The 16,613-nt window shown below is 43.8% G+C and overlaps 2 protein-coding genes across 4 annotated transcripts; both read left to right on the forward strand.

Annotated features, from left to right (window-relative positions):
* The first annotated feature begins 1,968 nt into the window (after positions 1-1,968).
* On the forward strand, positions 1,969-6,421 carry LOC124271828. Its single transcript, XM_046706978.1, has 5 exons — positions 1,969-2,050; positions 3,192-3,256; positions 3,554-5,243; positions 5,609-5,701; positions 6,048-6,421. The coding sequence occupies exons 3-5, from the start codon at positions 5,126-5,128 to the stop codon at positions 6,419-6,421; spliced, it is 585 nt and encodes a 194-aa protein (XP_046562934.1). The 5' UTR covers positions 1,969-2,050; positions 3,192-3,256; positions 3,554-5,125.
* A 3,020-nt stretch (positions 6,422-9,441) lies between these two features.
* On the forward strand, positions 9,442-13,301 carry LOC124271829 (ankyrin repeat domain-containing protein 17-like). 3 transcript variants are annotated; one of them, XM_046706979.1, is made up of 2 exons: positions 9,442-11,708; positions 11,806-13,301. In XM_046706979.1, exon 1 carries the CDS (start codon positions 9,679-9,681, stop codon positions 11,545-11,547), a length of 1,869 nt encoding a protein of 622 aa, XP_046562935.1. In that variant the 5' UTR covers positions 9,442-9,678; the 3' UTR covers positions 11,548-11,708; positions 11,806-13,301. The 3 variants fall into 3 exon arrangements, with proteins under 3 accessions (XP_046562935.1, XP_046562937.1, XP_046562936.1); XM_046706981.1 differs by having other exon boundaries at positions 9,442-11,611; XM_046706980.1 differs by having other exon boundaries at positions 9,442-11,495; positions 11,690-13,301.
* The last annotated feature ends 3,312 nt before the right edge of the window (positions 13,302-16,613 follow it).

Genomic DNA, 16,613 nt, shown 5'->3' on the forward strand with positions numbered 1-16,613 from the left:
ACACATCTCTGACATCACTACACAGCTGTGACATCACAACACAACTGTGACATCATTACACAGCTGTGACATCACAACACAACTGTGACATCACTGCACAACTGTGATGATGTAAAGAAAGGGCTAATTCTGTACCACTTCCATAATATCATGATTACCTGGAGTTTAGGTGAAGTCGGTCACTGTCAAATGTTGACTCGTATGTGTGTCCTACAGCTTGTTCAGCTTGACCTGATCAAGTGAATACTGATGAATTGCGTGACCGTGTCACAACTGGCTGGGTCTATTATTGTGAAGGGGTGCACATTTGTCAGTTGATTGGTGTAAACGAGTGGACTGATTGCTGTGTTGAAAATCTGGAAAGCGGCTACTGGGACAGAAATATTGAAGTTGAACATGAAATAGATAAAGTGATAATTGAACTGTGTGAAGAGAGTGATATCGAGAGTGAATCGGGTTGTGAAAGTAACTTACGTTTGTTAGTTGTAAAGTTAGCCAACCAAACTAGATAGCATATGACTGTATAAACAATTAAATTAAAACATGAAATGATTGTTTTTTTCGGAAGTGTTGTTTTCCGGAACACGTTCTGTAACAAATCCATGTATGCATGCTTCGCACGAACGCAACATTGTTTTTGTAATAACATTCTCTGCTCCCCTATTTAATGAAGATAACCCGACCTGCCGTTAGTGCCATTTGACCGCCCGGGTCATGCATTTGTAGAGTAGCTCAGATCAAGCTGAACAAGCTGTAATACGCCACAAAAGGGCCAGAGTGAGTGAGTGAGAAGTAATTTCATCCACTGTCAGCAGTGTTGCAGCTACATGGCGGTTTCAGGTGTACCCATGTCGGGGATCGAACTCGGACCACCACACGCCAACCAGTGAGACACATGACGCCCGAGTAGAGGCGTGTTGCTACATGGCGGTTCCAGGTGTACCCATGTCGGGGATCGAACTCGGACCACCACACGCCAGCCAGTGAGACACATGACGCCCGAGTAGAGGCGTGTTGCTACCACCAGCCATCCAGTGAGACACATGACGCCCGAGTAGAGGCGTGTTGCAGCTACATGGCGGATCCAGGTGTACCCATGTCGGGGATCGAACTCGGACCACCACCAGCCATCCAGTGAGACACATGACGCCCGAGTAGAGGCGTGTTGCAGCTACATGGCGGTTCCAGGTGTACCCATGTCGGGGATCGAACTCGGACCACCACACGCCAGCCAGTGAGACACATGACGCCCGAGTAGAGGCGTGTTGCAGCTACATGGCGGTTCCAGGTGTACTCATGTCGGGGATCGAACTCGGACCACCACACGCCAGCCAGTGAGACACATGACGCGCGTGTAGAGGCATGTTCTGTAGTCAGTCATGGCGTAGGTCCACATGACGCGCGTGTAGAGGCATATTCTGTAGAGTCAGTCATGGCGTAGGTCCAGTCGCGTTCATTGCCTCTCAATTAGTCTGTCTCACAGTCCCTGAACCACATTATTTTCCCTACAGCCTAGCCTTCCCTGTAGTGCTAAAGCCCTAAACGAAGCAAGTCTAGATTTCCCCAGGTTCTGAATCTCTGGTCTCCCTAGGGCTCCTTTTCAATTTAAATAGGCTTGTTTGTTACTATCAAAATTATATATATTCAGAGACTAAGCCTTAGTCTACCTCTCAATGTATGAACTTCCACGTAATGTCCTCATTCAAATCTATTACTAGTTTGTATATCCTTCCATGTGGAAGATACTGCGCAATACCAGTTAGGAGAGAGCATCATCACATGACCACTCGACCAAGAGATGTTAGAGTTTTGTAATTAACTGTTTTAGTGGACAAGATTCCGACCACTGTAATGCCATGTCTCATGTCTGTGTCAGGCCATTCTTGAGCTCGCGGACGGAACAATATCATGAATATTGAAGTATGGACCTACTTGTGAAGGAAGTGACTCCTTGCAATGGGATAGGTTATACCACTCACGAAGGTGAAGGCCGGTCAATAAGCTGTCACAAGTTACAACCAGGTAGTAATACTACACTGAAAACCATTGGGTAAGTTTATACTTTGTGTAACTCTCTCTCTCTCTCTCTCTGGCTCTCTCTCTCTCTCTCCTCTCTGTCTTGTCTATCTGGCTCTTTTGTGCCTGTCTGTCTGACTAAGAGTCTGTCTGCACTGTCGCAGTTGATTTCTACCTTAACGTTGTTTACAGCTGTTGTTTAGTAATCGTTGTGAGTCATCGATCAGCGTTACTTCAAATATTGATCTGCTCTGTTACACTTGTGTGAATGTAAACATACAACACACTGGGGATACAATAGTCGCAGTGTGTTCAGTGTGCCTAGGAATAGAGATCATCTACACTGGCATTAACAGTCGCAGCGTAGGAACTCGGGATTCCCTAACGTAAGAATGTAGGTCATGCTTACTTCAAGTAATTACGTAATCCCCAACCCCACAAGCGCACGCACACGCACGCACGCACACACAAACACGAACATTCATACTCAGTCAGAACATTGATATACAACAATAACACAAATCAACACGCTACGCAACAGTGTCACAAACCAACGCTCTGCACAACAGTGTCACAAACCAACACGCTGCACAACAGTGTCACAAACCAACACTCTGCACAACAGTGTCACAAACCAACACTCTGCACATCAGTGTCACAAACCAACACTCTGCACAACGGTGTCACAAACCAACACTCTGCACAACGGTGTCACAAACCAACACTGCACAATAGTGTCACAAACCAACACTCTGCACAACAGTGTCACAAACCAACACTCTGCACAACAGTGTCACAAACCAACTCTGCACAACAGTGTCACAAACCAACACTCTGCACAACAGTTAGACTATATGACACATCTCTCCACAGAAACCATGTCACATACCAATACGCTCAGCAATATACCAACACGTAGCACAACCGTTACACGTCGTCTCCGTACTGTCAGACCCAAGCAGAAAGTGTTTCAAGTTACTTTACTGTTAGGATTTTAATTATTTGTGGGTTTCTTTACATCAGTACACATGATCTATGAAAGGTTCTATAAATTATATCATTAACTATTGTTACAATGTTCAGACAGTATACATGGACAAACACACTGGCAACCATTGTAGTTACCTCCACATAAGTACATTGTTTTACAAATTCTTCACATACCCTCCACACAGGTACCCAGCTAGGCAGACCCAGCACTCAGGGCACTGAGCGGAGGGGAGGTCGGAGATGAACACAGGTTGTATACAATTATTGATAGCATATATGCGTGAGTGTAAAGATATAAGCATCTTCTGACATAATTACTTCCCTGTTCAAAACCATGCATTCATTGAACTATAAATATACGAACCATTCAGTTTGTTGACACGGCTGGGTCAGTTGTCTCCCTTCCGATTGACTGGATTACTGACTTCCAGTCACCCATTCATATCATTTCACCACTAAGTTACAGTCTCAAAGAATCGGTTTCGTCTGATAACCGAGGCTGGTTAATCTCTGGCTTTGACATTTCATGTGTATATTTCTGTGGCAGGTACATGCCGAGCCTGTTCCTCTGCTGAGAAGAAATACAAGGAGAGGGGCGGCGACCCCAACTGCTTCGTGTTGCACGGTGAGCGAGACGTCATCACTGCGCCCAGGTCGGACAAGGAGAAGCGGAAACAGAAGAAGGTGTTACAGGACAAGCTGGAGAAGAGAGCAGCAGCCTTGAGGAACACCCGAGGAGGAGTTGTCATTGTCCACCTTCACGGTCAGCTCCAGACTGACCGATATCTTGAATACTTTGATGAGTTCATTGGCAACCCGCTCTCTGAACTTACTGAGGATGGCCGACTTTTTGTAGACACATATGTGCGTGAGTGGCTGTCCAGTCTGCCAGGATTGGAGGATTTCAGTGATTTCGTTCTCATAAACGTGCGCAAGACAGCGGGCGTTGCTACAGTGGATTTCTGCACCAAGACTTGTAACGATTTTGAAAAAAAGAATCCATCAATTTTAAACGTCTTATCGATTCTCTCGCGAACATTTTACACGAAAACCCGCAAGCCCCAAATCCGAGGTATTCCACTTTCAGAGAATATACAGAAACTGCACGAGAACAGGGCAGTAGAGCTGAAAACCTTTATAAACCCAGACGCTGAAAATGATGTTGTACTGTTTGTTGATCATGTCTGGTTCGACCTGAAACTGAGAGAAAACCTGACATCCCTGACGAAGGTGGACCACGGGGTTCATTCTACGTTGGTATTACAGAGGAGAAGAAGCAGAGTGGTTTGTACAAAACAAAAAACCCTAAAATACTTGGCTTTCGTGTCAGTTTTCCACATGAGGACATTACAGAACTCCTACAAAAGAAAATAGCAGAACATGTCACAGTTTTACAGTTGAATGGACGATTTGAAGATGCTCCTTCTGATCTGATTGAGATTGCTTTTCATGAAGTTCGTGAGAGTCACCCCCAGAAGTATGTGCTTGAGATTGCAGTGAGGCACGTTGACGGTATTGTGTTCTATGACAAGGAGGGGCCCCGAACCTACCTCATAGACCACGGGAACATCGTCAGGATGACGCGAGTAGAGTGGCTGCACAGGATCACCTGTCGCCTGCCGCCATGGATCATATAAGCAATTCTCACTGTGACTGGTAGCTATATATTACCTCAATTAACAAACACTATTATCACGCTTTTCTCCAAGTGTTTTAAGTATGTAGCAGGACTGCGTCAGTCAAACACAGACAACAGACGCTACTTTTTGTTCTTCAATGGCCGATGGTTTATTAGAGATGTGGGTAGTGAAAGCAACAACCCTGAAACAATCAGGTGTACAATATAATAAATGCAGCAATATACACATATCCTAAATACAGACATACACATATAATTCGTACATATGCTATAACATTACAAAATAGTTGCTTCAGTAAACAATTACTGTGTACAAACTGTATTTCATTTTCATCACGAACAAGAATCTCGGACGTCTAATGTACGAATGATGCAGGTAGTGGACCGGACGTCTAATGTACGAATGATGCAGGTAGTGGACCATAACTGAAATCAAAAAAGCTACTGAGCTACAAATCTACAAACCTACCAAGCCCAAAGATGTCGACCACGACTGAGAGCTCGGGGAGTCCGTATCAGTCTGACGGAGAGGTCTCCTGCTGCTTCACCAAGCATTATGACTCCACCTGTTCTGAGGACAGTGAGAAGGACACGCCAGGTGAGCTGATGGAACTGGAGGAATATTTCTCAGTGGTATTTAGTACTGTGAAGTTAGTAGTTTCCATCATGTTTTAGCTTGAACCGACAACCGGCAATATGGAGGAATGCAAGAAGCAATGAACACTGCGCCGTATATAATAATGATAAAAAGGAAGTAAAACGTCGTGTACAAGAATGAACAAACCTTGTTGTTATGTCTACAACACTTTCTGTGCATTTTGTTTACCTATTACCTAGAAGCAATAAGACGTCTGCTTTCGTTGGTGTAAACTAGTTCTAAAGTGAATGGTTAATCGACCATTGTTTAATTGGTATGGACATAATCAGTGTTCCTGATAATGATGCATTGTTGATTTGGTTCAGATTCGAGAGATGCCGAGGAGCCTGCACACTTCTGGACTGGGATGGGCATCAGTCGTTTCATCAACCAGCTCCACAACAGTGACGAACCTGAAGGTATGAGGTGGCAACATAGATAAAAGTCCACATTTGTTGGCTGTCATCAAATCAGTGTCAGTTTATTTTATGGTCGAGATGCAAATATGTGAAGTGAAAGGGGATTACACATCTAGTTCAAGATGACTGCTCTTGCATAACGACGTGCCTGTTTGTGTCCCACGCAGGACTAAAGTCGGTTTCAATAATGGGGGCGTTGCGTGAAAGGATGTTATCAAAACTGCATTGTTGTGAATGTAACTTACTACTTGAAATGTCAGTTGATTTGCCAGTATGTACATAATCTTCATTCAGTATTCAGAGAAACCGGATCCTGTATCCATGAAACAACGCCTCTGTGTTTCAGACCGACTACATGTTTATCCAGTTGGATCTGAGCAGTACCTGGAACCATTGATATTCAACAACATTAAAAGCCTAGCACGAGGTAAAGGGAGTTTTGTGTTCGTCAGTTCTGGTTTGATGAAAGATTTGAAGATGCTGCACAAGACCCGAGTCCCGCCATGCGTCATATGTGACATCTGTATCTTCACACCAGAGAAACCAGTAACTTTGCTGACATTTGTTGCCACGGACAACAGACTGAGTCAAATCTACAGCTACACTTCCTGCCTTCGCGAGGGCGATGACGTCAGCAGTGAGGAGAAGTTTGGCGTCCTTCCAGCTAGTCCACGGCGTGGTGACCCCGGACACGTGGCGGTCAAGCAGCGCATTCAGTGAGAAGATGGAGGAACTGGTGGCAGCCACCTCAAGGACAGCCATTCCACACTCCATGGACAACTGTCAGTCAGACTGCATCACTGCACTGACGCACTTCCTGAAACTGATCAAAGACAACCCAGATATAATCCTGGGGAGCAGTCCAACAGTGGCTCCGGCGGAGAATGGTGCGTTTGTAATTGTCAATGATGTTTGTATGCCAAAGTGAGTGAGTGAATTTGGTTTGACGCTGATTTGAACAGTGTATTATTCATTTAACAGTGTGTCAGCTTGTTTTCAAAGTGTAATCTGTAGTCAGTCCGGGTAAGATTAAAGAATGTGGCAAGAAACCAGGTATAGATCGGGTGACCTGGTTATTTGAGTGTTGTCGTACGTTGGTCGTTGCTTATAATATCAATCACAGGTTTGTCCGCCCAGCATTAATCAAACAAGCAAAAGCAACATCATCATCATCAGCAACAACAACAACAAAAAGCCCCAAACTGCCAAAGCCTAACGTGGCAAGCATCATCAATGGTCTTTTTTCATTTTGTCAAATCCCAGAAACACAGTTGTGATGCCCCGAGACGTTAACGTACACGACTATTCCAAGTCTGGGATTCGAAACAAATCATAATTGATCCTACAAAGTATTCGACTTAGACCAACTGGCCAGGCTTGTAACTGATCCTGTAAAACATTTAGAAACATTTACATTGTTGTAACTTGTTTGTATGCATATTGCTATATCGTGTCGCCCTATCGCTTCGTCGCGATATCGCCTAGTTTTTTCAGGGCGATGGCCCGAATCAGCCACCATACATTTGAGATCAGAAGGAGATTACACATAACTTGATATTTACTAAGAAGCCAATTTCCAAAGGCTTGTGTTTCTTCCACTTAGTAAACTTCACGCTTGCCAGTTATATAATATTTCTAGTTCTCCATAATTATATTATATATTCTTTTATACACAGCATCTTCGTGTATCAGCCCAGTCGTAACCAGGGCCTTCGAGATGACCATCGATGTCCTCCGCCAACAGCGCCATGCTGTTGTGACAGGTGGACCAGGAGAGGGCAAGACAACAGTAGCACACATGCTCTGCAGACTGTACCAACAACGAGGATACCAAACTGTTTTCTTCAAGGACTTTGAGGAAGCTGATTTGACTATTATATCTGAAGTAAAAGTGCCATTTCTGTTGGTAATTGATGATATGTTCAAAAGTGAAAATACAGTTGAACATCAGAGCTTTCTGAAAAGTTTTGAGAAGCATATTGAAGAAAATGACGTTATTCTAGTGATGGTGTGTCAATTGTACCACTTTAAGAAAGCACAGAAGTTGTTTCAGACTTACTTGCTGGGAAACTGCTCAACCATTGACATCACATCTATAAACTCAAGCGACCACAGAAATACTTGTGTTGAACGTTACCACCTCTTGCAATGTATGGGTATCAATGTTACGTCCTCGGAGCTGATAAAAATTTCAAATATCGAACCCTACACTCCTGGATTTGCCGCTGTCTGCAACGATTTTCCAAAACAGACAGTAATGGACCCAGTTGATTACTTTTCATATCCCCACAGATACCTTAGACGCCAGGTCTGCTGTCTTCTACACCAGTCGCCTTCAGCAGCAGCAGCCTTGATATTACTTCTCATTAATGGAGGAACACTTAGAAGAAACACATCGATTCGTGAAGACCTTGAAGCCGTGAAGACAGTATGCCCTGTTGAATCTGAAGAAACTATCTTTGATGAACTGCAGTATCTGTCAGGTTCATTCCTCGCCACAGACGAGAGGTGCATCACCTTCCAGAGCAGGGTTGTATATGATGCTTGTGTATTTGCTGTAGCTAAGCGCTACCCTGACGTCTTGTGGAACCGTTTCAGCATACGATATTTGTCCACAGATGACTGGCCTATATCTGAGTCAAGTACTGATATTCTGATGTCAAAGCAGAACCGACACCATTTTATTAAAGATTTAGTTGACAGATTACAGAAACGACAGTTTGAAAAGGTATCAAAAAGTCCATTTCTCTTATCAAAAGAAAATGTTGATTTTCTCATTGCTAGCATTGGGACAAACGTAGAAGAAATTCTCAACACGGTCGATGTGAGTGAGAAAGGAAACCTCCTCTACTGGACTGGCCACGCGCGGAATCTTTACATGACACAACTGCTTCTGCAACGTCCTGAGATGTCATCAGACGTTGTACGTCGTGCTCTGTCCACGTGTATTTGTTTAAAGAAAGCACATGTCTTCTCATATCTCTTGACTGTGTTAAATGATAAGTTCAAAACGTTTGGCCAAAGTGACATTAATAGTCAAGACAGCGATGGTCAAACCCTGCTCTTATCCTCTGTAAGGTCAGCTGATAACGATATGGTCAAGGTAATATTAAAGGAAGGTGCAAACCCTATGGTGCAAGATCACATGGGCAACAACTCTCTCCACGAGGCATGTAGACTTGGTAACTCTGATATCTTAAGAAGTCTAATTGCTGTCAAAGGTATTAACATTAATTTCAAAGACAGTCACTCAAGAACACCGATAATGATCGCAGCCGTGAATGGACACGAAGTGATCTTCCGGATTCTTTCAGGCATGGAGGGTTGTGACCAAACATGGGTTGATGATGACGGAAACCAGGCCCTACATTTGGCTTGTTTGTCTGGGAATATAGACATTGTTCAATGTATTGTAACCTCAGGTGACGTGGATCTCAACCGGAGAGGGCAATATGGGAAAACACCGCTTATGATTGCAACGTGTAAAGGGCATGGTGATATATTTGATGTCCTGATGAGCGCCGGTTGTGAGATAGATGTTGACATAGACATGTTTTCAGTGCCAACTGAACAAAGATTTACAAACATTAGGAACACCATATTCTCAGTGGATGAAGAGAATGATTGTTCAGCCGTCAGCAATGTTTCTGATGAAAATCATGCTCACAGGATATTGCACAAGTTAGCAAGCAATGGACACTATCAACTTCTGCAATTTCTGTTAACAAAAATACAGTCAACCTGAATTGTTCAAACTCCTTCGGAAGAACACCAGTCATGGCAGCAGCAATGGCCGGCCACCACGCCGTATACGACCTCTTTGTTAGCAAGGGTGCTCTCTGGATGTGACGGACAAGGATGGTTGCAATATTCTTCATCTAGCGTGCAAGACAGGGAGAACACTCCTTATTGAGAACCTTCTCAAGCAACGTGACATTGATATAAATTCCAAGGATAAGACTAACAAGAGTGCAGTAATGCATGCAGTTGAAGGAGGACATCTGGAAGCCTTCATGGTATTAAGAGACAAATGTGACCTTCTTTGTAAAGATGATGATGGCAACAATTTGCTACACCTCGCCTGCATTGGTGGGTGTGTAGATATTGTTGAACTTTTCATCAGCTCAGGTTCCTTTGACTTAGACTCTAGGAATCTTTACGGCAGGACTCCAGCAATGGTTGCTGCCAGTGCTGGCCATAGGGACATACATCTTGTCTTGAGGAAGCGAGGATTCGACTTCGATGCAATAGATACCAAGGGTCGTTCGTGTTTCTGCTGTGCTTGCATAGGTGGTAACATTGACATTGTTTCCGATTTGCTGCAGCACAACAGACAGTTTCTGTATCACCGCGATGCTCGAGGACGCACGCCAACTATGCAGGCTGCAGAGCACGGACACATGAAGGTGCTGGTCTTCCTGCTGGATAATGGGGGAGACATTTCAGAACAAGATGATAACGGCAACACCCTCCTCCACGTTGCTTGTTGTGCAGGTAATGAGGGGATCGTGAGAGCCTTTCTAAGTGGGAATACTGACGTCAACCAACGTGGTCATCTGGGGAGGACACCGATAATGATGGCGGCTATGAGTGGCCACAAGCGAGTGTTCAACCTCTGTCTGACACAGCCGTGTCTTTTGTCGACAAAGGATTACCATGGCAACAACTTCTTACACGCGGCATGCATCGGAGGAAATGTTCAGATTGTTCAGTGGCTTTTGTTGCAAAACCTGTTTGACATAAATTCGAGAGGTGAATCAGGAAAGACACCCATAATGATGGCTGCTGAACATGGCTGGCTAGAAGCCTTCAATCTGCTGGTCAAGGAAGGAAGTGATCCCGACATTTTGGATGAAAGAGGCAACACTATTCTTCATGTGGCATGTATAGGCGGTAATGTTGCAATAGTGAGACACCTCTTGTCGCAGTGTAGTCTTGGTGTGGACTGCAGAGGGGAGACAGGCAGAACGGCTGTCATGTGGTCAGCGATTGGTGGTCACATGGAGTTGTTGACACATCTCGTACAAACAGGAGCTGACCTGTCCCTTAAAGATGATGACAATAATAACATCTTTCATCTTGCATGTCTAGGAGGAAGCGTGGAGGTCTGTAATCTTCTTCTGAATCTAGCCGCGGATGTGTGTGACCTTGCGTCAAGAGGAAGAAATGGTAGAACACCTATAATGATGGCAGCAATCAAAGGTCATTTAAAAGTGTTCGAGCTACTTATAAGTAAAGGATGCAGTCTTTCAGAACTGGATGATAATCGTGACAGCACCCTCCATCTGGCGTGCCTGGGGGGCAATGAAGCAATTGTCCAATACCTTCTGCTGCAAGATGTAGACCTAAACAGGAAAGGACGCCATGGAAGGACCCAAGTGATGCTTGCGGCCTGGAAGGGCCATGTCCAAGTGTACTTCCTGCTTGCGAAGCAGGGGTGTCATCTTACGGGTGAAGACGCTTACGGGGACAACATCCTGCATCTCGCATGTCGGGGCGGCAGACCAGATATAGTGGAACATCTGATCTCTCGCGGATACGGAAACACCGAGAGCAGGGGCCAGTATGGAAGGACGCCCGTTATGATGGCTGCTGGGAAGGGATGCAAACAGGTCGTGGATTTACTCATCGACAACAGATGTGATCTGACTGCCGTGGATAGTAATGGAAACACTGTCCTTCACCTTGCTTGTCTCAGTGGTAAAGCCTGGTTTGTCAAATATCTCCTCTCTAAGACCACAGTGGATGCTTTACAGGAAAATGATTCCAAACTGTCCCCAGACAGCGTGGCGAGGTACTGTGGACAGAGGGAGGTGTTCAAACTGCTACAGCGGGGCTCCCGGTAAGCCTAGTGAAACATGCGCTGTAAACTGACCAGACAGCGTGGCGAGGTACTGTGGACAGAGGGAGGTGTTCAAACTGCTACAGCGGGGCTCCTGGTAAGCTTAGTGAAACATGCGCTGTAAACTGACCAGACAGCGTGGCGAGGTACTGTGGACAGAGGGAGGTGTTCAAACTGCTACAGCGGGGCTCCCGGTAAGCCTAGTGAAACATGCGCTGTAAACTGACCAGACAGCTTGGCGAGGTACTGTGGACAGAGGGAGGTGTTCAAACTGCTACAGTGGGGCTCCCAGTCGGCCTAGTCAAACATGCGCTGTAATCTGACAACATTATGTAGAAAAGAATTCAAACAAAGCCGGTTTAGGTGGTTCTATAGTGCACTGTGTAAGAACATAGTGGTAACTGGTCTGTGATTTGTCACAAATATGCTATATCCTTCTGACAGTTGGTGTTACCACTTTAGTTCGCATCATTGCAGGATGGTTTTCTTCTCTGCTTAATAAGCCCTGTCGAGCGTAATTTGAAGGTACTGTGCGTTACAACGTTCATGGGCTCTGCCACTGTGACGTCATAACTGCGACGTCAATATGCACATTTATATTGAACACAATACAATGGTGCCTTCATCTTTATTGAATAATAGTTATTATGCACTAGTATTACTTTGGTGGGAGTTAAATACCGCAGTGAGGACAACTCAAGTGATGCGAACGGGGTAATTGTTGCAAGCCAACGACGGAGTGAGTGAGTGATCATAAATACGACGATGTGTCAGCTTGATGTTGGAGGAAAACCGGAAGTGATGAGTACACTAGTTTGTCACTGAACGGGCACGGGCTAACATACTCAGGGCGAATATAAGGTACGAAATTGAGTGATTGTGGAGTAGTCAACCGTAACATGATTCGTGACAATCAATGTGTCATGCAACAGATTGGTATCGGGATATCAGAGTGTCTATACAACGAGAAGGACATACATTGACTGGAAGTCACTCATGAAAACAGTGATAGGAAGACACACATCGAAGCATGTACAGTGATTAGGAGTAGCATGGCAAACATGTACAGTGAACTGGAAGGTTATGTGTCTATGCGCCATGCATTCGGCAGGAAAACACCCTAATCCCTGTTAATTTCAGGTTTTGCGCGGTGGATCCAGATGGTCTCCATCAATTTTCTTTTCCGCCAATCACTGCTGTTGAAAAAATGTCAGTGTCACCCAAATTGATGGTATGGCTGGGATTTCTGACCACGTGTTCTGATAAGACTGGTTTCATGTCAGAATTTCTTTGCATAAACATACCGTTATCTCAATCAAAACATATCACTTAATCTCCTTGATCTCTGTACATCCTAATCTTTAATTCCATCTCACCGGCCTCCTGTACGTACTAGATATTTTGCTCGTAATCATATTCTGTCATTCGCCTGATGACGAAAGGGCAAGGAGTAGCCCAGAAACGTCGTGTTGTAAATTATAAAGAAGTTGTAAATCCATGCCATACATTGTTATGTTACTTCTACATACCCACCAAGCATCTTCTCGTCACGATATGGTTGAAACAAAGCCCATGTGAATTTTAATTGCATGTAAGTAGAGTGAAATTGGCTGTGTGTTTTAATCCCAATCTAACTATATATATCTAACTGACTGTATACCTGTGTACTGTAAACGTGTGTATGTAATCCTAATAGGACATTATCTTCATAAATGTTGAATCACATATGTTCAATAAAGACTTTGACTTGTATTCACATTTTAGATCTTTAGTATTCTTTAAATGTCACGATTACTTAATGCTGTACTATTGTATTTGCCGTTAATGTAATGACATATTTTGCTTACATGTAAACTTTTCAAACAAGGTTTAACCCTCAAAGCCATTTATAACCATTATTATATTTCTGTAGACATCCAGAGGACGTCACTGACTATGAACTAACCGTTGTAAGTACGATTGATGATTTTATGCTATGCAATGACCTATCACACTTCCTTGCTCACAGGCACTTACCTTGCAGGGTCGTTTGGGCAGGTGTGTTCTTCATATCAAGCACTGAATTGTCTCGTCCGGCTTTGATTGTTTACAGGCAGCCGTCGTGTGACAGGAGTACTGCTGAGGGCGGCGTAAGACAACAAATAAACATTGAGTTCTTGTGTGAAACTAGTTTGACCCACGGGTCCTACCGCCAGAGCAACCATGTTCGCTAACACCTGGTGTCATCACTGATTTTTATTTATCATTTCGTATAGCTTTTTATTTCTATGACTTTTGCGCCCCAGACACTGATTATTCTCCGCAGTTAACGTTTTGGCATTACAGAATATACCGTGTCACAACGTTAGTGTCACGTGTCATTATATCGCTCGCGTGTATCTCGTGCCTGTGTATTACTATACCACTCGCGTGTAACGCTACTCTCCACAGGTGCACCAAGTGTTTAGAAACACTCTGCAACATGGTGTTGATGCAACCACGATAATGATAATGTCTGTGTCAATGTCTAAAATTGAAACCTCACTTATAAAAGAACCAATGCTCACAACCCAGGAAACTCCATGGAATTATCTAGTAGCTTACAGGTTTACCGCTGGTAAGATATCAAGTAGTCTTCAGATGTATACTTTATGTATTATAAGAATAATCAACAGATCATAACAAATTGTAGAAATCTGGCACAAGTCATGGTCTCTTACCGAGGTTCCAGAAGGTCCACATGAAACAATCGAATCTGAATGTGAGGGTGAAGGTCATCTGTTCTCAATAATAGTATCTTGTATGGCCCCATGAGAGCTGCATTGCATACGGAGTTCAGGGCACTCTTGAGCAGTCTTCTCAAGACTGGATATCGTAGCGCTACTGACAGTCGTTAAGTCTATGGTAAAGCCCCATGGGAGTTGACGATCTGTTCTGTCGTAGCGCTACGATCGCTTTGAGTGAAAGGTCATCTGTTCTCAATACTAGTATCACTGAACTGTCTAGCATCGTCGCCTTATTGAACCAATCAGAGTACGAATTGTGGCCTGGGAAATGTTGATCCGGTCTTCCTTCAGTGCTTGTACCAACGGTCGGAGGCGCTGTGCCTGTTGCTGACATGATCGCAGATGTTGATCAAGAACACATACGATAAATGTTCAATGGGGTTCAGATCTGGAGCCCTTGAGGGTCATGACGCAGTATTTGGATGTTGTAGTTCCTCAAGAAGGCAGTTTTCCGACTTTCCATATGAGGTTGGGCGTTGTCGTGTTGAAAAATGACGCATGGCTGAAGAATTTTATCAGTGTAACGTTGTGCCGTTATACAATATGGCCCTTTACGTGTACTGAGACTATTCTATAGTTCTGGGAGATGGTGGCACCGATCAATACACTCTCGCAACCAAATCTGTTCACTTCCTATATGCAGTTTCCAGAATATAACGTCCCCTGTGACGGCTCTTTAACACGACGTCTTCCGTCTGTGAAGCTTAACACACGTCACCTTCGAGAACCAAACCTGTCTCCATCGCTGTGTTTGGCCATACTCAGTGTCTTTGACACCACTGATGTCACATCCGAAGAAGCTGATCAGTCAGAATGACCCCTCGAACTGGTCGTCTCGGGCGAAAACGTGCGGTGCGTAGTTCCTCACTGTCTGGGCTGAACTCCTTCGCAACCCTCGTATTGTTCTAGCTGTGGAGGTGGCCCTAGACGTCATACAGATCCTGAAACAAACATACCAAATGCAACCGATGCAAATCAAGAAGATCTGGTAAGTCTAGATGTCTGAAAATGAGGAAAGCCACGACCACTGGCCTCCACGGTTTATTTTATTTTAGTAACATAATATCGGAGAAACCATCTGATTTCTGTAACAACATGTCTTGTATTTATGAGACTAGATGTAAGTCTAAGGTGGCCGTGGTGAGACGATCACATCAGGTGTCCTTGTGACGACTTGTAACCGGTTTGAACCTCATTAGTTCATCGGATATGATAACATGTGTCTTGTAATGGTGATAACAGGTGTCTTGTAACGGAGATAACAGGTGTCTTGTAACGGTGATATCAGGTGTCTTGTAATGGTAATAACAGTTGTCTTGTAATGGTGATAACAGTTTTGTAATGGTGTCTTGTAATGGTGATAACAGTGTCGTCTTGTAATGGTGATATCAGGTGTCTTGTAACGGTGATATCTTGTAACGGTGATAACAGGTGTCTTGTAATGGTGATAACAGTCGTCTTGTAATGGTGATAACAGTTGTCTTGTAATGGCGATAACAGGTGTCTTGTAATGGTGATATCAGTTGTCTTGTAATGGTGATAACAGTTGTCTTGTAATGGTGATAACAGTTGTCTTGTAATGTTGATAACAGTTGTAACGGTGATAACAGTTGTCTTGTAATGGTGATAACAGGTGTCTTGTAATGGTGATAACAGTTGTCTTGTAATCCTTGTAATGGTGATAACAGGTGTCTTGTAATGGTGATAACAGGTATCTTGTAATGGTGGTAACGGGTGTCGTCTAATGGTGATAACAGTTGTCTTGTAATGGTGATAACATGTGTCTTGTAATGGTGATAACAGGTGTCTTGTAACGGTGATAAGAGTTGTCTTGTAATGGTGATAACAGTTGTTTTGTAACGGTGATAACAGTTGTCTTGTAATGGTGATAACAGTTGTAACGGAGATAACAGGTGTCTTGTAATGGTGATAACAGGTGTCTTGTAATGGTGATAACAGTTGTCTTGTAATGGTGATAACAGTTGTCTTGTAATGGTGATAACAGGTGTCTTGTAATGGTGATAACAGGTGTCTTGTAATGGTGATAACAGTTGTCTTGTAATGGTGATAACAGTTAACTTGTAATGGTGATAACAGTTGTCTTGTAATGCTGATAACAGTTGTAACGGAGATAACAGGTGTCTTGTAATGGTGATAACAGGTGTCTTGTAATGGTGATAACAGTTGTCTTGTAACGGTGATAACAGTTGTCTTGTAACGGTGATAACAGTTGTCTTGTAATGGTGATAACAGGTGTCTTGTAATGGTGATAACAGTTGTCTTGTAATGGTGATAACAGTTGTCT

The sequence above is a fragment of the Haliotis rubra genome, unplaced genomic scaffold (assembly GCF_003918875.1).
Source record: "Haliotis rubra isolate DU_JTF1 unplaced genomic scaffold, ASM391887v1 Scf1639, whole genome shotgun sequence".
NCBI classification, from domain to species: Eukaryota; Metazoa; Mollusca; class Gastropoda; order Lepetellida; family Haliotidae; genus Haliotis; species Haliotis rubra.

What these genes read in the sequence shown, in the direction of transcription:
- LOC124271828 (XM_046706978.1), top strand. Translation starts at nt 5,126, where the DNA reads ATGTCGACCACGACTGAGAGCTCGGGGAGTCCGTATCAGTCTGACGGA. An exon ending in CAGTGAGAAGGACACGCCAG is followed by an intron (nt 5,244 to 5,608) that starts GTGAGCTGATGG and finishes GATTTGGTTCAG; the next exon opens with ATTCGAGAGATGCCGAGGAG. An exon ending in CAACAGTGACGAACCTGAAG is followed by an intron (nt 5,702 to 6,047) that starts GTATGAGGTGGC and finishes TCTGTGTTTCAG; the next exon opens with ACCGACTACATGTTTATCCA.
- LOC124271829 (XM_046706979.1), top strand. Translation starts at nt 9,679, where the DNA reads ATGCATGCAGTTGAAGGAGGACATCTGGAAGCCTTCATGGTATTAAGA.